This window comes from Crocodylus siamensis, chromosome 3 (genome assembly GCF_052110815.1).
Source record: "Crocodylus siamensis isolate JL-2025a chromosome 3, ASM5211081v1, whole genome shotgun sequence".
Classification (NCBI taxonomy): domain Eukaryota; kingdom Metazoa; phylum Chordata; order Crocodylia; family Crocodylidae; genus Crocodylus; species Crocodylus siamensis.
In genome coordinates this window covers 111,275,061-111,297,388 of record NC_143397.1, presented here as the reverse complement: position 1 = coordinate 111,297,388, position 22,328 = coordinate 111,275,061, and the positions used below count along the sequence as shown (strand labels likewise).

The 22,328-nt window shown below is 49.1% G+C and overlaps 1 protein-coding gene across 3 annotated transcripts in view; it reads right to left on the bottom strand.

The window, feature by feature from the left end:
• Positions 1-10,692: 10,692 nt before the first annotated feature.
• Positions 10,693-22,328, bottom strand: part of ELP1 (elongator acetyltransferase complex subunit 1) — a 55,678-nt gene continuing 44,042 nt past the window's right edge. For 2 of the 3 annotated variants that reach the window (XM_090038980.1, XM_090038981.1), the window contains 8 exons: positions 22,224-22,286; positions 22,054-22,114; positions 20,895-21,008; positions 17,722-17,833; positions 16,970-17,097; positions 16,344-16,498; positions 15,470-15,548; positions 10,693-13,987 (listed from right to left, as the gene is read on the bottom strand). In XM_090038980.1, the coding sequence (XP_089895106.1) occupies positions 13,920-13,987; positions 15,470-15,548; positions 16,344-16,498; positions 16,970-17,097; positions 17,722-17,833; positions 20,895-21,008; positions 22,054-22,114; positions 22,224-22,286 (780 nt within the window). In that variant the 3' untranslated portion in view covers positions 10,693-13,919. Of the gene's footprint in view, positions 13,988-15,469; positions 15,549-16,343; positions 16,499-16,969; positions 17,098-17,721; positions 17,834-20,894; positions 21,009-22,053; positions 22,115-22,223; positions 22,287-22,328 lie in introns of those variants that run through there. The other variant, XR_016441300.1, reaches the window with a different exon arrangement.

The window sequence follows — 22,328 nt, the reverse complement described above, 5'->3', positions numbered from 1 at the left end:
CGCGGGCTGGGGCGGGGCCAAGAGAACAGGAGCCCCGCCCCGCCCCGCCCCGCTCCGCCTGCCTGCAAGGAAAGGAAAGTGAAAGATGCCTCAGGGCCCGGCCCGGGTCAGCTCCCCCCGGCACGGTCTGGCCTGCCCAGGAAGCGGGAACAGCTGCTCCCCACGAGCTGCGGGGTAAATGCCTGGAAGGGACCCCCCCTCCCCACAATAACCGAGGGCACCACGCCCGCTTCAGCATCTTATATAAGGAGCTAACATAGAGGACAGTCTCTTGTCCTCTATCCATACAAAACCTTTATAGCCTCTGTTTTTCTCTTCAAGAGGACATGAAGGCGTCACGTTTCATATCAATAGAGGACAGTGTAGCAGAAAACGGGAAAGTCCTCTATGATGGCCACCCCTTTGTGCTGGTCTTGCCCCCTGCTCTGTCCCCACCATCATGGCAGTGCTCCACCATCCCGCTCCGTCCAGTCTGCCCCCTCCACCGCCTCCAAGCTTGAGAGTTCCTTCCTCCCATCCATGTCCGCCTGACCCACTCCCCTGGAGCCATGTCCCAAGAGAGCATTGGGGACAGACAGACAGATATGCTGACAGATGGACTAAGCCCTTTATAGATATAGATGATGATTGAGGCACTGGCAGGCTTTAAAATTGTAAATGTATCAATAAAACATTGGTTCAACTGATACCTCTGTATCATGGGTGGGCAAATTGCAGCCCACCAGGCCATTCTATCCGGCCCATGGGGCCCCTAAACATTTTAGAAAATTAATATTTATCAGAGATTTTGCCATTTTAGAACACAGAATACCAGAATCCCTGCTATTAGCAAAGCTTCTAGTTTCTTTTTAACTGTAGAAAAAAGTGTGTTGTGTTACATGCAAGGATGCATCACACCATCAGCACCCTGCTTGTCAAAATCCTAGATCTGCCCATGAGGGAGCCCTCTTTCCTGGTCTTAAAAGAAAACACTTCCTTGAACAACTATGAATATTGTTTTGTTGGGGTTTCCAACTTTTCTGCCATGAACTGAGCAATTTTGAGTGCTTTTCTAAAGTCCCGGGTCCTGAAGGCATATGATTATGGGGGATGTTCTTTCGAAAAAAAGAACAAAAAACCCCAAACAAACAAACCCAGGTCTCTAGTTCTATAGTAGCAAAGAACAGCTTGGAAAATGAGAATGGAGCACACTGTAGAAACTCAGAAGTAAGGTTACAGAAAATAATCTCTCGTTTTTCTTAAATCTCATGTACTGTAAGAAAGAAGGGGGATGAACAGGCAGAACTGATTCATGGCTTGAGTGCCTTGATTTGTAACAATGAAACTGCATTACAGTGCTTAGTGCTTCCTAGTTTTCTGCCAAAATATAAGCAACTGCTAATCTTGTGTAGTCAACTAAATGCCTTGGGGCATTTAGTCTGCATTTCCAGAGAACAGAAGATCCTGTCAGTATAGGTTCTAAACCATCAAAATTGTATTTAATAAAGCTGTGTTTTAAAAAATGTGCCTCTTGAACAGAGGCATACTAGGGCAGCTCTAAGCTCTTGGCACAAACAATACTTTGGACAGCACTGGCTACTGGCAGTAGATGTTGTTGTGCTTCCCTCCCCCCTCCCCCCATAAACAAAGTAGTGAATGAACTGTGTCTGGTTAACCCAGGAGAGGACAAAATGCAGTCTGCAGGCCAGTTCCATGGGCGGGTGCCCACCAATTGCTGGTATCTGGTCCACAGCTGTCCCCCTCGTGCTCCATGTGGGACTAAGCCCTACGTGCTCCCACCTTGGGCAGCCCTCACCATGCTCCCACCCATGTCCACCCCACTTGCCTGACAGCACTGTCCCAGCCCTGGTCCCAGCCCCAGCCCGGCCCATGCATACAGCTTCTCATCAGAGCTGCTGCCACAGCTGTCCAGATTCTATTTGGCTGTCCCACTGGTGCTGCACCACTCTGGGCTGCAGGTAACATGGGGAAGCCGTGGGGACATGTTCCAGGCAGCAGATGCCAGCTGGATGGGGGGCTAGGGGTGCAGACCGCACCTGTACCACCTGAGTGAGTCCTGCTGCATATATCCCCTGTCCCCCTCTCCCCACCCCTGCTGGCTCCCATGACCCAGTGCATGGGCAGCCTTCCCCACACACATGCACCCCCCAAACACACAATATACAAGAGTAAGACTTTATTTTGAACTATTATGCAATCGCCTCTATATGGACTACTCAAAAAATACATCAGGACAAAAAATGTTTTTTGAAATAACATTAAAATATGTTATCGTACATGTTTGATTTTTAGTATATAATATATAATTTGTTTTTTATCTATAATTTATTAAGATGATATCTTCTGAAATAGTTTATGTGACAGCTCACTAAAACTTATTAAGTGGCCTGCCAACTGAATTAATTGCCCACCCCTGTTGTAGATTATAAAAAAGAACAGGTTTGAAGAGCGTATGTTATGTCAACATCCACTATGGCAGGCAGAGGGGTCCTCTGCCTAATAATTGCTAAGGGTCTGACAGCAAACTCATTAGGAGGAGAATCATTCAAGCCATTGGGTATCAAATACACAGGGGTGCACAGCTTCATAATGGACACCTTACAAAATGTCCTAAGGGATTTCAGCAAAGTCTTTGACAAGCAGCTGGGTATTTATAAGCAGGGATCCAGATTTTCCATTTTCCAAGGAAAAACAGAATAAACCATAGACATTACCTTTTTACCAGAGGCAAATGTGGATTTCTTGTTTTACAAGAGAAACCTGCAAATTTTGCCGTTTTGCAGTTTGCTCCCTGCAGGCAGAGTTCTAGCCTGCAGGGATCTTGGAGGGACTGGGAAGAAGGCAGTGAGACAGTGGGCATCACATGCATCCACATGCGTGTAGCCCCAGACAGCCTGCACAGCAGCTCTAGCAAGTAAGTGGAGGGAACAGGGAGATGGACAGGGGGATTGAGGCCCCTGTAGGAAGGAAGCTGGGCAGGGCTGGGGCTACTGCCCAGCCAAGTGGGTCTTGGGGCCCGGAGCTGCAATTTGCAGTTGCAGGGCCCCAGCAGGGAGCAGATTGGGGCCATGGGTGGCTCATCCAGGAGAGTGGGAGGGCCGGTTCCCCGCTGCCACATGCACTCCCAGGGGGCAGGGAGGATCCATGACTCCCAGATTTGTGCATGAGGCAGATTCAGGCTGTGAGTGCAGGTTCCCACTCTGCTTCTGCCCCCTGGGGCATTTGCAGCCCTGCGGGCATGACTTGGTGGGGCTGGGGACAGCAGGGCCATGCAGAGATCTCCCCACCAGTGCGAGCTGTCATCCCTCCCCACCTCACTGCTGCCCTAGTGATGCACCTCCTGCTTGTGCCGCTGCTTTGAGGAGTGCAGTCCTGTGCTGCTGCCGTCGCTGCAAACCCATATGCAGGAGGCACATTGCCAGAGCAGTGCAGGGCAAACAGCACCGAGGAAGTGCTAATGACACGGCCAGGAGCAATCCAGACAGGGTCATGATTGACTACAGGACTCTGGGGGCTGGGCTCAAAGGGCTGGGGCAGGTAGTCTTTTCTTCTGTGCTCCCTGGTTCAGGCCACAATCCCAGAAGGGAAGGATGTGGCAGTGAAATGAATTGGCAACTCTGATGCTGGTGCCACCAAGAAGGCTTTGGATTCCTTGACCATGGTGCACACTTCAGGGAGAAAGGACTCCTGGGAAGGGGAGTATCCACCTCACAAGAAAAGGTAAGTCCCTGTTCATGGCTAGAGTGGCTGATCTTCTGGATAGGGCTTTAAACTAAGACTGCAGGGGGACAGGGATACACAAATTCAAACATGTCCAGGGACCAACATACAAATAAGCCCTGTAGGCAGGGACACTGGGAAAGCCACTTTTGTAGGAGCTGACAGAATAGTTCTCCATCAGTGGGACAGGAAGACAAGGGCCTCAGTAGTGTCCAAACCAAATTTCAAAGTGTATGCTGGATAACACAGAGTTAAGTGCTGACATGCGCAGACAAGCAATGGAAAATCCCCAGAGGGCAAAGAAGCATGCCCAGCATGTGCCCCCTGTGCGACCTCTGGCTTGTCAATCATGGCTCAGCCATGAGGTAACTTAACTGGTTACCATGCACATGCCTAGTTCCGCCTGAAGAATGACATAATCTGACCAGAAAGTTCCACAAGGAGAATCACTTGATTGGCCATGTAAAACCATATAAAAAGCTTGTAAGTGTCCGCCCCGCGGGGGAGACCAGACCCGACCTGAGAGCAGAGGCTGTTATCGTAGGGACTGCCTTTCAGGAGAGCCTTTAGGCCCAGAGCCCTGGTCCGATCCCAGAGCTCCACTGGTCTCCTCACTGCTGTGGTTTCACAGCTTATTCCTCGTCGTCTTCACACTGATTCTCTGTTACCAGACCTATTTCTGGCATTGACACCAACTACGATCTGACTGACCTGACTTGCACTGACCACGGCATCGTTACCCATTTTTGGCACCGACTACGGCATCGTCATTGACCTGTTCTCATCCATGTTGGACTCTCGTTGTGTTAGTTTTCCCATTTATGAGCTGTTGACCAGTCCTGGGACTATTGAGTTGGGCAGCTGCATCTAGCCTCTGCGCTAGAAAGCAAGGGCTCGGCTCAAGAACCCCGTGGACCAACAGACCCCTCTCGTTGTTTGTCTGTTGCACTGTAACTGAACAAGCAAGTTCTTCTGCCTACGGTACATCACCATCAGTGGCGTAAGTAAATAAAATATATTCTACTTGAAACCACACGTGTCCCGTACCACTCAGACTCCTCGCTGCTAATCCTGCCTGATCCGATCCGTACCCCGGCCCACCGTGACCTTGGGGCCCGTCCCCAACAAGTAGAAGGACTCTGGTGTCTATATACTAATGCCAGGAACATGGGGAACAAGCAGGAGGAGCTATCCCTCCTACTCTCCAGTGGGCATTATGATCTAGTAGGGATTACAGAGACCTGGTGGGACACCTCACATGACTGAAGCATAGCTATAGAGGGCTACACCGTACACAGAAGGGACCAGGTGGGGAAGAAAGGCGGTGACGTTGCTCTTTATGTGAAAGAGCAATACACCTCCTTGGAGGCTGACATCAGCACCAAAAATGAACAGCTTGAAATCCTCTGGGTTAAGTTGAGGGGGGCTGTGGCGAGAAAGACCTAACTGTAGGTGTATACTACAGACCACCAAACTGGGGGGGTGGGAAACTCAGATCTGGAGTTCACCCGGGAATTGACTGAGGCCACACGTGCGTGTGACATGGTTGTCATGGGTGATTTTAATTATCCAGACATCTCCTGGGTAGGAGTAAATTTAGTTGGGCTTCTGGCCTACTTGACTAGAAAAACAGACAGAGACCAGAAGTTCTGATATACTGCTTATTTCAGTTACATGTTTTGAGATAAGAAATCCTGCATGTCTTATTACCCTGTGCACAGCTGTCCAATTAAGTAAACTTGTTTTATTTTCTCTAAGGTCATATTTTTTTCCTCTCTTTATCTGTCTTAAGTAGAAAAATCCTTGAAAACTTAAAGAGGAGGAGGATTCCTTTGAAACAGACAAGTGAGTGATTCCCCTTGCTGTATGAAATCCTCCCTGTGATCACAGTATAGCCCAAAATAAAGAAAAGCTGGCTCTGTCAGTTCTGATTCAACCACAACGCGAAATATGATTTCTTCCACACCTGGGAGGAACACTCGGCCAAGTTGGATTGGTCGCGATCCTCCCTAACCTGTGTTGAGAAGCACTTCCTGACTCAGGAGGTGCATGGGCCAACCAGAGGTGACGCTCTGCTAGACTTGGTCCTGGCCAAAGGAGACAACCTGGTGACCGACTTAAATATAGAGGGAAGTCTGGGCGACAGCGACCATAAAACCATTATGTTCACTGTCTGACATAAGGCAGACAAATCTGATAGCAGAATTGAAGTCTTGGACTTAAAAAATGCAAATTTCAACAAGCTTAGTTCACGAGTAGGGGGAGTGCTGCCAGACCAGGGACTGAAAGAGAAAAGTATGCATGAAGATTGGTTGTTCCTTAAGGACATGATCCTTGAAGCACAAAGGAAGTCCAGTCCCATTCAGAGAAAAAGTAACAGAAGGGCTGGGAAGCCCTTTTGGCTGAACAGGAAAATCACAGTCCTCTTAAGAAAGAGTCACATAAGCAATGGAAGCTCAGGGTGGGCCCCAAGGAGGACTATTCCATGACAGCCCACATTTGCAGGGAACAGATAAGAAAGGCTAAAGCGGTGACCAAACTTAGATTAGCAATGGGAATCAAGGATCACAAGAAGTCTTTCTTTAGGTACACAGGGAACAGGAGGAAAACAAATGGGAGTGTGGTACCATTGCTCAACAGCTCAGGAGAGCTAGTTACCAGTACCAAGGAGAAAGCCACGGTACTGTCTTTGGCCACTGAGGGTGCCAGGAGGCACTTTTGGGACTGCGGTACTATTTTCTGCCACTGGGTTTCTCTAGAGAGTCATTCCTGGGCCACGGTACTGCTTTCGGCCACTAGAAGGCACTGGAGGGCCATTTTTAGCCATTTCCCTGCCATAGTACTGCTTTTCGCTACCAGGGAGCAATAGACAGACTCTTCTGGACTGCTGAGTGTTTTTCAGCCACCAGGGACACTAGAGAGCCATTTTCTGGCCACAGTACCATTTTTGGTCACCAGGATGCGCTAGAGGGCTGTTTCTGGGGCCACAGAACCATTTTCAGTCCCCAGGATTGCTTGAGAGGGGTTTCCAAGTTGCAGTACCTTTTTTGGACACCAGGGGGGCAATAAAAGATCATTTTGGGGGCTGCAATACCATCTTTGGCCAAAGGGAGCACTAGAGAGCCATTCCCTGGCCGCAGTACAATGTTTGGCCACCAGGGAGTGCTAGAGAACCATTACTGGGCCACAGTACCCTTTTCAGCTGCCGGGGCAAAAGAGAGCCATTTCCAGGCCGCAGTACCATTTTTGGCCACCAGGGAGTTTAGTGAGCCCTTTTTGGTGCCGCAATATCATTTTCAGCCACTAGGGAGCCAGTTCAGGTTGCCTTACCATTTTTAGCCACCATGGGACGCTACAAAGCCATTTCCAGGGCCACAGTAACTTTTCTGGCCCCTAGTGGGTGCTAGATAGCTGTTTCCAGGCCACAGTACCTGGAAACATAAGAATTGTGCATTTTATTTAAAGAGATGTAAATACGTATTCATTTTGATATTTTTATTATATTATGTAATATTGTGCCTTATATTTAGCGTACCTCTATATTTGTGTATTAATAGTTTAATAGAGTCCATAACCCTGCTTGGGGAATCTGCTGGGACCCCCTTTGCAATTATTTACCTGTGTTTACCTGTCACTTACCTGAAACCCCAGTGGTGGTAATCCATTATAGAGAATAAGGTTTATAGTTAAATATATGTCTGAATATATATAAAGTTACACATATGCTACATTTATGTTATCTTTATCTATTTATGTAACTAATAATATATTTTGTATATAGTTAAGTTCTAGATTGCATTTGCCTGGTTTCTTTGGGACAGAGGGAAACTGTGAGTAATCTGCAGTTTCATCCACAGCACGGCTAGCTAACAATCCCCTTCAGTTGGAAAGGCCTAGCATACACCCAGGCTACATGGGTATTTGGCAACCAAGTGAGTGTTGAGAGAGCAAAATCCAACAGTTCTTCTACTAGGGCATGGGCACTAGCAAACTCCTTGTGCAGTAGGACCAACAGCTGTTTGCTCTAGATACATTTTTCCTACCCATGTCTTGCTTCTTGACAGAGCTCTTCTTGGTACTTGTCTCGAGCTCTTAGCTGCTTTTTCTGGGCTTTTCTGGGTGCCTTTATATTCTCCTTGTCCTTTGAGCCCTTAAGCCCCTCTGTTTTTGTGATAGAGCTCTTTTCAGCCATGCAGGACGCAGCATCAGCAACCTCTTTCTGGAGCACCAATAACTTCTCTTCTTGCTTTTCACTTTGTTGGCCTCAGCTGCAATCATTTCCTTCAAGTCCATATTCCTTTTGGCTTCTGCAGCAGTCAAATGCCTCAGTTTTTTGTTTTTAACCTCCTTCTCCCCTGCTTGCAGATGCTGTTGCAGAGATATTACTCTACCCTCAGCCTGCTCCAGTTGTAGTGCTTGACTGCAAGTTCCCACTGTAGGCAATATGTCTGTTCTGTCACCTCACCTGAAAACAGTTCTGACTTGAGTAACTGGCACCTCAGTTCCACAAAGGCTTCTGCCTCTAAGTTCACCATATCCCCATTTTTGTTGCCCTGTTTCTCAAACCCCAGTGTAGATACATTATCCAAGTCTCTCTTGCACTTCTATCCAGCTTTGTTGGGTCCCCATACTTTGCTGCAGCAGCATTCCCAATGCCTGGTCTATCTGCATTAGCGCTTGTATCATCTCTGCCATCAAGCCTTGGTTGGCCTGAGCCTACTTACAGATCACTTTAATCTTGACCCTTACCTCAACTTGAGTATTCACTTAGGCCTGATGGCCAGCCTACCCTGCTCTGCTGTTACACCACTGTTAGCACAGAGGCCAGCACATCAGTCTCCTACTGTAACAGGCTACAGTTCAAGCCTCAGCAAGGCAGAGCTTTTTTTGCCCCAGCTCAAGTGGCCTCAGAGCAATGAAAGACTTTCCTATGCCTGAGCCCCAACCTAGGGGTCCTGAATTTTCATCCTTGGAGCCCACACATGTAAAACCTTTTGCTGGGTACTGGCTGGCAGCAACAAAGGTCAGATTCAAATTTTAGGGTACTATAACAGAGCCCCCAGGGCTGTTACTGAAAGAAGCAGCTGTAACTTGGCATGCCTGTCCGGAGCTCCCCACCTAGGCTTCTCTAATTGCCCCAAGCCAACCGCAGTTCTGTGGACCAACAGTTTGTCCCAACACCAGTTACCAGTTACGTGGAAGGAAGCTTTTTTCCTTCCATGTCTTTGATGGAAATTTTAATCTTGGGGACTGCTGTTACTCCCAATTCAGTGGTGTCTAGCTATGGTTGCTTGGTAGCACGAGGATACTGGGGCTCCGCCTCCCCTATACCCTAGCACCAACCTGTTACTTTGGTGTTGCAAGGACACAGTGTTGTTGTCAGCCATCGTCCTCGCTCTTCTTTGTAGGTCTATTGTTGTCCTTCTTGGCCGTCTCCATAGTAGGGCTCCCAGGTGGTGTCCCTCCTCTGACGCATCAATTGACTCAACCGAGTCAGTGTGTGGGGGCAGCTCCCCACATGGGGATCACCACCACCAGTCTTTCAGTCTTTCTCTATCTCTCCACTCGTCCTGCAGCCTGCCCTAGGCTGTCAGAGACTTCCTTCCAGTCCTGTCATTGGATCAGCACATGGGGCTTTTTTCAGTGCCTTGCTGCCCTGGGCAGCGAATTGGCATCAGCATGTGCTTACAAAGCACGTCCACACCAATACTGGCTTTTTTTCTTCGTCCTGTCTCCAGGCTCCTACTGGCTGTGGTGTAGGATGCTGCCAGGTTGTTGTTCAGTTTTGTGGTGCAGCAAACCTGCCCTGCTCCCCAGGTCTGAGGTGGCTGGGGTGTTGCTGGCACGACCATTCTGCCCCCGCTGCCTCCTTCCCGCAGCTCTACGTGCTGTAGGGTCACTGACATTGCTGGTGGTGAAGCAATCCTGTCGCCACCATGCTCCCATGATTCAGCTTCCAGTGGCATTGCCAGCAAGCTCAGTGGCATGGGACTTTCGCTGTTGCTGCCAGATCCCTACAGCTCAGCAGTTTTCGTGCTCCCCACTGCAAAGGCCAGGGAACTCTGCAAGCAGGAAGGAAGCTGCAGTTGCCAGTTACTGGGGCAATGGGGATAATTAACAAGCACCTGCAGGTGATCAGCAGACTGGATGCAGGTAGGGCTCAGGGATCATATAAGCCCAAGGCTGGAGCTGGCAAGGGAGTCTCTCCCTGGCTCCCACAAGGGAAAGAGCTCCTGCCTAGAGGAGCCCAGGATGCTGGGTTAGCAAAGGTTTATACTCCTGAAGGAGCGGAAAGCTGCTACATATTGTTATTTATGTTATAACTGAAGGACTTGTTTACGTTGGACCAGGATGAAGTGCCTCATTAGTGCCAGCAGGGGCACAGCCACAAATGGGCCAGAGCCTGGCCGCTGGAAAGGACAAGGAAAACTAGTACCTTGAAGCCAGGTCCAGCCCAGCAGGCCTAGGCTAGAAGGCCTAGCTAGATTCGATTAAAGGGGCAGAGGCCGAGGAGGTAGAAGCCCCTAGAGGGACAACATACTGGTAATACCTGCAAGGCATGGGGCATGGTAAAGGGGAGGTTTTGGTACCATGCAATTAGCCCATAAGGCTCTGGATGCCTGGCTGGGCACAGCTGATTACAGAGGCCTAGCCAGGGGCTTGAGACTAGAGGCCTAGCCAGGGGCTTGAGACTAGAGGCCCAGCGGGACTGAGGCCCAGTGAAGATCTGTGGACAGCCTCCATATTTTATTTCCATCAAGGCATAGCAGGCCAGAGGGGACACCTTAGGGGAAGAGCAGGGCACAGCCATGGAGCCACTAGCGGGTGTCATGGCCACCCCTGGGACCCTGCTTTGTTACAGGTACCCAATATGTTTTCACTGTGGCTTGTGTCCCCACCCAGAAATCTGGGATTACTGAACTTGGCATGGGTGTAGCCCATAAACAAAACCCCCTCTCTTTACAAGCAACGTAAATACAAAAGGAAAGCTTTATTACAGAAAATAAAGGCAAGAAAACAAAGGAAATGACCAGTTTAAATACTCTTAACTACAAGGTATCGTCTATAGTTTGCACACTTTTGAGGAGACTTCCCCTTGCCCAGGCAGTCTGGAACTTGGGGGCTCACCCAGTTAGTTCCAGGGACCTGCACCCCTATACCTGCCTCTCAGCAACAGGCTGGACAGGAGGGCCAACACTGGAGGGTCCCGTGTTGCTTCTTGGGTTCACTGAGCCTTGGGGAGCTACTAGTGTTGGTCCTTCTGTGATACAAGGAGCCCTTCATTGCTCACTTGAAAGCTGTGGAGCATTGATCTCCACTTCCATATAGTAGCTGTGAGGTGACTACAACTCCAGTCAGCATACCGCACCCCCAAAATTCCTAGTCCCCATTGCACAACTCTTCTGGGGCAGAAAGGATTAGGTTTCCCCTTTGCATTGCTTTGGCTCACTTCTCCAGTGAAGATGGGGGTGGTGGTACAGAAAACTGCCCCCCCACCCCCCTCGGAGCCATTTGCTCCAGCTCATATCATTCAGCTCCACCTTGCAGTTCCCTCTAGCTGCAGCTCAAAGACTTCTATATACCTTGGCATGACGTCACCCCAAGTATCCAATCAAGGTTTATCAGGCTTCCATGCCTCTCTCTCTCTCAACTAATTAATTTAAAAGAACACCAACCACCCAGTCTAGCCAACCAGGCTAGGGGGCTCATCTCCCCTGCTGTACCAGACTGAGACCAGTTTCCGTGGCTTCAGGACACAAGAGGTTTCTAAAACAAAGAGCCACAGGTATCAGGACACCTAGAGGGGATTTTCCTGCTTATGTGCTCAGATAGCATGTTTCTCCTCAGATCAACAGAGAGGGGACAAGATATAGCAAATAAAAACACGTATCAAACATGGTTACATTTAAACTTTATACAGCAACTTGAAACTGGAACACCTTTGCTGTATAAAATAGCTTGTACATTTTGTGTGTTACACACACAAATTGACCTTATTGTTCACTTCTTTTCCTCCCCAAGTTTCTGACCTGCCCCTCTCTGGTGCCTGGTTTGAACTCTGAAGCAAGGCTGGACCCAGAACAACCCCAACACCCTCTGGGATCAGGGCTCTCACAACATGTCTCCAGACACACTCACTGGCAGCCAAAGAGCCCGGATTTCGCAGGTGGCATGGATCTGACCCAGCGGACTGTCCTTGTAACCTCTTTGGCATCCCATTAGCGCCCAACTCTCAAAACATAAGAATCTAAGAATTGCCATTTACTGACTCGGACCAGAAAACCAACTTGCCCAGTATTTTGTGTCAAAGCGGCAGAGAGCGTATGCTGAAAAGGAGAGTAAACTGGGTTATGACCAGGGTTTTTAGTTTTTTTTTTCCTGCTGTTTCTCTCTCATTTGCAGCCACCAGCCTTTAAAGTCTAGGAAGTTCTAATTTAGAGGCTCTATTGTTAACTCCCATAGGAAACAAACATCCCAGGAAAAAGGTGATGGTGCATCTTTGCAGGGAAACTGAGAGAAGGACACATGGACAGCTTTGACTAGGAGAGGAGTCTGGGGTGCAGCAACTTGGGATGGCAGCAATTGATTCTGGAGCCTACTCACATTAAGGTTTGTCTTCTGCTGTGGTGAAAAAGAGTTAGAAGAGCTCTCTGAATTAGAACTTCCTATACCTTAAATGCTGGAGGCTGAAAGTGAGGAGAATGGAGAAAAAAAAATCCTAGTCATACCCAGTTTACTTCCTTTTTCAGCATCCACTCTGCCACTGTGTAACATAGGATGCTGGGCAAAATTAACCAGCAAAGGGCAATTCTTATGATCTAATGTTTAAGGGATATTATCCTCAAGGCAGAACTGCATCTGTGTTGCATCCCATGGCACACAGAATGCACCACCAGCACTTAGGGAAGCCTGACCACACCACAGAACGCTGGGGCACTGAATGCTGACCTGTTTATTCCCAATGGGCTCCATGTATGGACCACAGAGACTGTTTTCAACTGAGTAAAAGTGGAATTGCTAGATAACAGATTTTTTTTTCACTATAACTATGGAAGTGCCACACAAAGATGATGAGTGAAGTCCTGCAAGTATCTAAGAGAGGCATATTTGGGGACCAGTACATCCCCCAGGGTGCTGGGCAGAAATATCCATAGATATTCCCCACTACAAGGCCTACCCCTCCATCTGCAGTCTCCTCTGAAGCCTTCATGTAAAATACCAGTTTTCCCCACAACAACCAGACTTGTGAGTTCAGAGACTCAGTTTAAATACTGCAGCCTTTATTACCTTCACTGTTTAGAAGATGTCTCTCCATCAGTCATTATTCTGATGCCACACAATGTGCCACAAGCATGTTTACCTAGCTGCTGCTGAAGTGACTGCAAGGGAGTGCAGAAGCAACCCAAGCTAGCATTAAACTGCCCAACTTAGATAATGTCCACAGCAACAGAGGTGGATGAGTAGGGCAAAACAGGGGGTGCTGAGCTCATGCTCCACATCCAGGCTCAGGCTGCCTGCAGAGATGCCCACAGTCTACTTTCAATTTCACAGCTCCAGGGTTGTGGTGATGTGTACTGGCACAGCCAGCTGAGGATGTTAACTTCCCAGTTCACAGTAACTGCCACAGCCAGTGAACTGATTCTGGATGAACTCTGGTTCAAGATAAAACAGATCCTGGCCAATTTCCCCATTACAAATCACTAAACATTGAACAATTAAAGGCCAGCTTGACGTTGTGGACATGCTGGTCACGTCCATTTTAATATGTAAATGCTGCACTATTCCGGCTTAGCAAAATGTCGCTTTGTGGGTTCTGTTCCCCTGACTCTCTAAGACACTAAAAAAATTCAGATCGTCTTGGTAGCAATTCTACTCCTGGTGAAAGGACAACTGGTGCTGGGGTTGCCTTGGCAATGCAGTGGAACTACTCAATGAAGCCAGAGGAACACGGATGGTGGATGCTGAAAGCACATGGTAATGCTAGGGGCTGCTTTACACAAGGCTACACATCCCTGCCTATTTACCAGAGGAGGGATTGTGACCTCTAGGATGGTGTGTGCGTGTTGGGGGGGGGGGGGAGGGGGGGGAGGAAGGGGGTAGAAATCATGCTAGGAACAGTGGTTTCAAAATAAAGGGGAAGTAATTAGCTTAAAATAAAATTACAGTCCAGAGTCCATCAGGAGCTCATAGCTTTTGAGTTACTGCAGAAGGCTGAGTTTCCACTGGAGACTTTTATTCAGTTTTGGAGGTGTAAGTAGTTCTGGATCTGGAAAAACAAAAGCGACAAGGATGAGAACAAGAGGAAAGTAGGATGGTGCTATATAAAGTTTCCAGGATAATGGAAAAATCTATACAGTGCTTCCTTCCCTCCCAGGCTGAGAAGTGCCAAACAAAGAATTTCTCTTCTGGGAGACTGGCCTGAAGCATGCAGCAGAGTACTGTGTGGGACGCAGCTGTCTGACATACTGTTATATTCACAACAGAACCATTCTCACTCCTCTGGGGCTGCCACAGGTTCATCAGGATTTGTCCCACATACAAACCTTTCTTCAGGTTCCATCACCACTACTTGGCTTCCACTTTGCAGCATGGCAAGGAAACATTCTCTGACAGGCCACATGCCAGTAAGATACATACCCACCCAGCACTCTGGTTTAGATTTGTTCTCCCCTTCAGAGCAAGGTGGTGCTCTTAAGAAGCATCCCAAAAGTGATCCTGCAGGGATGCATGTTCACCATCTCCATTACTGCACCTTAGACACATTCACCTAAGGGAAGTGTTTGCATTGTCTGCAAAACCTGCAAACTTCACCTGAGGCCTAACCAAGCTGAATTCTCAGGAGATCTACAAGATGTTTTACAGGCCTGGCAGCATTCCTGGGAAGAAGTCCAATTGTTACCCCAGCAGTCAGTGGGCTCACAAAGATGTAACAGCCTAGTAGGCAACTGCTGGCGGGGAAAATACTTCCCCTACACTGCTGTCACACAGTTGGCTCTGCAATGCAAGTGCACAATACCTAACCACCAACTCAGGGGGCTGGGATGAACTGCAGTGTTTCCTTAGTCTAAAAGCCAACTAGTGATGATGGATCGGATCCTCGCTAATGCCTGGTTAGATGATTATTTAACAGTAGATCTGCAGGACCAGAACAAAGGGTATGGACTGGACTTGTGCTTTTGGCTCAGTGCCTGATACAGCAATAAGGCCTCCAATAATGGCAGGATCCTGGCAGGCCCTAGAGCTCAAACTAGCTGGGAACCTAGCTTGAAATCACCAATACAGTGTCAGAGACGCATCCTGTGATAAGTTTTCAAATAACTGAGGAATTTCTTCCTGTTCCATCATTTCACCAGCTAGTCTTGGATTCCATTATGAGGAAGTTCAAATGTGGTTTCACAACAGATTTTAAAAGGGAGGTGTTTTCACAGGCAGACCAGTCATAAGTAGAAAAGTATGTATATGGTATCTAAACCCTCCCAAGGAAAATACCACCTTGGATCCATACACTTGCAGTCCCCTGAGCAGCGATTTGGCCTTTCTAGTCACCTAGGAAGTGCCATACATATTTAGGACAACAAAAAGCCAGCACAAACTAGCAGGGACTTCCAGAAGCAAAGAGAATAGGCTGGGTCGTCTGCCCCAGACCGTGCTACTAGGAGGGCTCCAGAACCCAGCTGGGCAGGCAACACTGTTGTTTCAAACCTTACCTCCCATCCCATACCTGCTATACCATACAGTTTTAACCAACCTTGTACAACAGGGGCAGTCATCCTTTGTTGTTGATATGCAGCCATGATGCTATTGGCAGTTGAATGGGGACCCAGTATCTGTAAGAACGGACAATGTGAATGACATCTCAGGCTATGCACCAGCGCAACATGAGAGTCCAAAACCAAAGTCTCCTCAGACCCAAGATGCTAGTATATTCTACCACCTGCCTATTGGCAGCAAGATGCAAGTGCTCCCCCATGTAATAGGAACTGGCTGAGCTCCTACTCTTTTCCCCTATGACAATTTCCTTCTAGGTAGTGACACCATTAGCCTGTATCTATATCTATCCATCTACAGATAAAGTCAAGGCTGCTCACAGGGTAGGGGTGGACAGCAAAAGGTGCTGCTGTTGCAAGATTTGGAGCTGGCATGAGAGTTTTGCAGCTGAACCTCCACCCCACAAATCTCTCCACCCTGTGAATTGTAGCAGGAAGTAAAGCTGAGCAGGACTCCTACAGAGAAAACTCGGGTACGACAGGGAGCCCTGTGTATTTAGAGGTCACTGCCTGGGCAGAAGCTCAAGGCAAGGGGGCAGTTTTAGATGGAAAACACCCCCAGGGCACCTCCACAAAGGAAAATGCAGGAATGACATCTCTGAAGCAGCTGGACTTGAGGACAGAAGGCAAAATCTCCTCCCACAACTGGCTGCCAACTTATAACTGCCCTTGTAACAGCCTCAGCCTCCTTTGAGACCAGGGCCCCATGCTGGGGAGCCACTGCAGCAGGGGGTCCAAATTTGGGTAACTATAGTCTGATTATCACTATCCCCCTACCACTCCCAATGTAGCACCACAATTATTTAGACCACAAACAACAATAGCAGGCTGTTGGTAGCTGGGGAAGACACTCACTGGATTGACAGAAGTAAGCTTCAGGTCCAGATTCCAGATCTCAGGAAGTGATCTCTCCATCAGCTGCAAAGCCTCCTCCAGGACCTGCTGCAGTTCTCTGGCCTGTGCATCATAGCCAAAGAGCACAAGTTCCTTGAGAAGGCTGTGGACCTCACCTGGGGCAAGAAGCAGAAGCCACTCCATTAGATATCAGCCAGGTTTGCAAACAAGCTGCTGTGGCTCTGGGACTGAGGGAGGTGGACCAGAAGACTGCTGCAACCACCTTGGCATCCTCTGCTCCCTGGTCCCAAGCCCAGGCATCCTGGGCAAACATGAGGGCCACATGCCAGTAGTCGTGATTACCTTTATACACTCAATTCCTCCTGCTCCTCTGAACCCTAAGGCCAAGCCTCATATCCTGTTCCTCAGTCCAGGAGCCAACCAGCACATCCTGCTCCTGGCCAGGAAGCCCTGATCTACCAAATGGCTCAGGGAGTGGGCAAGCCTCCTTGGAAATTGGCAGGGGCCATGTCCAGAGACTCCTGCTTTGGGTGAGTAGGCTGGAGAGAGGAGGAGTCTGGCCTCAGGCTCTGATCCCCACCCCTGCACAAATTGGATGCTGGCTCAGGCCAGGGAGATAGCCTCACCCTTCAGGGCATCCGTGACTCGGACAATGTCCCCCAAGGCCTCCATCAGTGCAATGTCTTCCAGAGGGCTCCCCTCCTTCAAGCTGTGCCTCTTGCGTTCAGCCTTCCGCCGGTTCTTTGAGGAGCAGCTAGAAGAGAAAAGCCAGGCCTGCAAAGGGCTCCTAGGGCATCACATCTACTTCCTACATTTGCAGGCATCTATTTATCTAGGAATCCCCCAAATCACCACTTTGCTCTGAGGCGTGGGATTGACCAGGTGCCCTTCATACTACAGAGCTCCCTTCATCTTCATTTCGTAATCAGGGGACTGTACAATTCCACCCTATTATGCTGATCAAAAGAGATCTGGGCTTTCTATTCACTATGGAAAACTGCAGATTTTCTTTTTTAAAGGAGAAAAATGCAGCAGGAGCACAACTCCAGTACTGGATCCCGCCTGCTGGGCCGTAGTCCCAGCCCACTGTGGGGGCACATGCTACCCCACCCTACCAACCTGGGGCCCCTCCAGTGCATCACCTGTACCCAACCCCTCCTCCCTTCCCCACACACCCACCCCACTCCTCACACACTAGGGGGCTGGGGCCTAGTGACAGTAGGCCAGGAGTAAGGGGTACTGGCAGGGCCAGAGGGCTGTGGGTCAGGAGTGAGAGGCATTGGCATAGGCGGGGCAGAGCACCCCCCGAGCGGCAATTTTTGCCACCATTATATGGAAGGCTGGGAGGCCCATGGCATGTCTGGAAGGCAACACGTACACAGAGATCCTCGAGTTACTGTGAGAGTATTTGCTGCTCGCATCACTGGCCATCATGACGCTGCCAGTTTCAGAGAGGAGGTCTGACTCGGGGCAACGTGCCACCTCATCATCTGCAAGACAGAGTAGCTACGAGTCAGAACTTTCCCCAGGTGAGACAGTGGCAGCCGTAGCGGGCAGACTGAGTTATGCCCAGGCTCTCAGCATAGCTTTAGGCCTTCCTGGAACTAAGTAATTAAATTGTACAGAGTGCCTTATAAGGCTCTGGGAAGAATGAGTGCTGTGATTGGTATAGTGGGCTAAACAGTATATAACAGTAGTTTCCCTAAAAGAAAAGGAAACCAAAAACAAAATAAGACTAGAGTAATTTACCTAAAAAGATGAGGTAAGAAACTTGAGGATTGGCCAGTTTGAGATGAGAAAGTTACAGAAGTAGTGGACAAACAAAAAGACAGCGTGCGTTTGTGTTGCCACCCTGGGGAGACAGGATCAGCCTTGCAATTCTTGCTTTGAATAACAAGGAATCCAGAAACTAACATCCCACACACCCAGCAGAGGATCTGAGGCTGGTAATACCGAAGGTCACTGTTGTAATGCTTGCAGGATCCACTTGCAAGGTCATATTGCAAGGACAAGTATCTTGTAATAAGCCTAGGGGTTACTAATAAAATTCACCAAATCAGATGAGGGGCTGTGTCAATCCTTGGGGGTCTTTGGTAAAATGAATCCTGGGGCAACAGCAGCCACTGCTCTCTGAACCTCTGCAGCAGCAATGTCAGCAAACATAGCTGGAGCAAGGAGCCCCATTTACCATCTACATCCCCTGCACAGACGTTGGGGGAGAGATGAGCAGACTTTTACAGAACATCTGCTATCCTGGTATTGCTGGAAGAGACCCAGCGTTCATCAGTACACTGCAGGGGCAAGAAACAATGCCTGTTGGGGGGAAGGCAGACCCTTTTGCCTCCCTCAGCCTGGGCAAGAATCATGGCTTTGAACATGCAAAGGCCAGAGGGAAGAGCCATGCTACATTTAACAATCCTTGCAGCAGCAGGACACTGGCTACTTTTCCCCCTATAGGCACCAACTCTGGTTTTTGCTGGTGGGTGCTTGCAGACATAAAACAAACAAACAAAAATGAACAAAAAAATAAATGGCACTTTACTTTAAACTGAATGCGTTCCTGCACCAAGCCCAGAGGAGGTAGCATGTTATTGCAACCTGGCTCTACAGCAGCATCTGTAAATATTGAGTGCTTTAGTGTGAAAGTGTAAAAGCTTTTTGGGAGCTTTTATCTAATAGCTGATTGAATCAGTTTTAGCTATTAGTGCTAGAGGTGCACCAAAACATTGGTCCCATATTGGATTGGCACTGATATAAGGAAAATTGACACAGCCCAGAAGCATCCAGCTGGTAAGTGTGTTGTAAAGGAAGAGGTAGGGGGAGGGGAGGTGTGTGTGGGGTGCAGATCGAGGCCCCCACAGTAAGGGAGGGAGTGGGGCTGGGGCAGGTGCTGTGCACAGCTGGGAAGGGGCATGGGGCACCCGCAAGTGTCTCATCTAGGGAGTTTGTGGGCGAGTGGCTCCTGTCACTACGCACACCCCAGGAGGGTACGGGGTGTGTGGCCCTGGATCTGCACGCAGGGCAAGGGTAGGCTGCTGCTGAGGGCTGGGGCTGGTGCCAGGCTCTTCCTGGGGCTGGACTGGGCTGTGCTCAGGGCAGGCAGCAGCAGCACTGGGAGTGAGATTTGGGGGGTATGGCAAATTTTGGGGTGCCCCACCCCCAATAGCTCTTCTTCCAGTGCTGCCCCCAGCCCAGCCCCGGCTCCTCGCCAGGAAGAGCCCAGCACTGCGATAGCCCCAGCCCACAGCAGCAGCAGCCCACCCTTGTCCTGCACACAGATCCAGGTGCACGTGCCCCCCATACTCTCCTGGGGTGCATGCAGCAGCAGAAGCCACCCCCTCCCCCTTCTCTCTGTAGCTAAGTGGCTCACAGCTCTGTCCTGTGCCCTGCCCTGGCTAGGCAACGCCAGCCCCACTGCCTCCCTCACTGCATGTGCCTCAATCTGCATCCCCTCTGGCCCCAACACCCCTTCCCCCACAACACACTTACCAGCCAGACATTGCCGGGCTGTGCTGGCCACCTATCGGCAACTGGATTAGTATCAGCCAATATGGCTCCTTAAAAATTAGCTATTGGTATTGGCCCAAAAATCTCCATCAGTGTACCCCTAAAAAGCACCAAAAAGCCCTGTTGAAGTGCCCAATCTTCACAGATGCTGCAGAGCCAGGTTCAAGTAATGTACTGCTTTTTCTGGTAACATGGGTTTTTGATGTTTTTTTGCAACATTGGCAAGGAAATAGCCATGGCTTGTGGGTGCTGAGAAACCGCTAATTTTTTTTTTTAGTTGGTGCTTGAGCGCCAGAGCACCCATGAAGTCCACACCTATGGTTACCCCCTGCTTTACCTGTGGCAGGTTAGGGGCCTATGCCTTGTGGGTGTCCCAGAATTGACTGTATAGTTTAGTAACAGGTTAGACAAGAATTTGTATGGGATGGTTTGGATAGGGATAATCCTGCTTTAGGCAGGGTGTTTGACTATAGATGACCTCCAGTGGTCTCTTCCAATCCTTCTTCTCCAATGGTTGCAGATGCTGGCATTGACATTTAGCAGAAGAAAGGAGTCCTCCAGCCTTTGAAACTAACCCCCATAGGCTGGCAAGGACAGAAGGACTGGGGACAACAGTGACTGCCATGCTAGCATGTTCCCTGCTAATGGCAGCAGAAAGGGATGTAAGGGCCTCTCCACATGGAGCTTTTAATGCATTTGAAGTTTGCAAACCATGAGAGTTTGCCTTGTGGACAACTAAGGGGAAGAGCAATGTCTCCTTCACAATCAAGAAAGGCCAAGGGTTCACAAAGAAAAAGAAGCCATTTGCTCACAATTATGAAAGTCCAAATATCACCACCCAATCATAGACTCTTCAGCACTTTCTTAACTATAAACCCCAAATGCCCATCTCCCAATGACTAGGAGGCGCCAAAGGAGCCAGCTATGTTAGGGGTGAGACAGGCAGACTGTAGTCAGGAGGAAACCCACTTTCCCTGATGCTTCCAGGAATCCACCAGGAGAAAAAAAAATCCATCAGCTCCCAGTCTCTGTTCAGGTACATACCTAGCAGCCCGTGGCGAGCCTGGTCCTTAAGCTCTCGAACCACCAAGAGGCGCTTTTTGTAGCAAGCAAAGGTAGTTTGCTGGGAATTTAGGAACACCAAGTGATTTTTCTGGGCTGCATGATAGAAAAGATGAGTCACAGAGATTAAATGTCAGAAGTAGGCAGATGTGTGCTTCCAAAAATGTTCAAAACTGTTAGCTGTACTCTCAAAGACCAGTAGGTTGGCACCGTTAAACAGGTCATTTGTCTAGACCAGGGGTTGTAACCTTTTTGTTTTGGTGGTAGGCCAGAATGACCCAGCTCAAGTCCAAGGCAGGCTGATTCTAGAATCTGAATGCTGTCACCACTTCTCCCCATCACCTAGCCATGGCATGGGACATGGCCCCTGCTGCTGAATTCTGCCAAAGCCCTGCCCCGTCTCCCCACACCCTATCTCAACCGGTTCCAGTGGCTCAGCAAACTCTGGTAGGTTGCCAACCCCTGATCTAGAAAGCTGAGACAAAGGCACAGTTAAGAGTTGCCACATAGGGAGAAAATATAGAGCTTTAAACAAAAAAACAAACCCAATAGTCTGAAGCCAGATCCTGAGAATGAAAGCCACCCCGGCATTTCCCCAGAGACAAGGTTCCCCCTTCTGCTAACACTCTTAAATAGATTAGCAGAAGGACTTGAACACAGTTCTAAGTAATAAGCAAACACTGAGCTCCCACCACCAGAAGAAAGCACATTTCTCCAGCAATATCAAGCCTGTCTCCTTGAAGACCCTTCATCCAGAAAGCCCACAACACTGAACCTCCTCTCTGCACACAGCTCTGTCATGGCACATCTGCTCTTTACTCACAAGAGTCCCACTCTTCCAGCCTGAGTCTTGTCCACACACCCACATCCCCAGCTACTACTGAAGGCCATGGGAGTTCTGTTGCCAAGCTTAATAGGAGCAGCACTAGCTAAAGAAGCCCACTGCACCCCCACAAGCTTGAGCGTGCTGAGCCAAGTCCTGTGTAAAATGGCATCTTCCAGTAGCCAAGCACAGCACATGAAACTTCCTCCATGCTGCTTTGAACACCAGGGTTCCCCATGCCCCAGGGACCCCATTAAAACCAAGCAAAGAACTGCCTACATGCAAAGACTCTCTCACCTGCACAAACTGGGTACATACCTTCTAGGATAGCAGGTCTGAAGTTGGTCTCCAGAATATCTTGCCTGCTGTACTTGTATATCTGGGGGGGAAGGTTGAGGGGCAGGAAGTCGAGCATTACTCTGAGAGACAGAAAACATGAAATCTCAAACAGCAAAGCTCTCAAAGTCCCTGCTCTGAAACGGCCTTACCAGTCTCAAGGCTTCTTCCCAGAGAGCCCCATCCAGGAGCTGGAGAACTGCCTCTTCATAGTCCTGAGGGAGACAGCAAGGAAGCACTTTCCGTTGTCCTGTGTC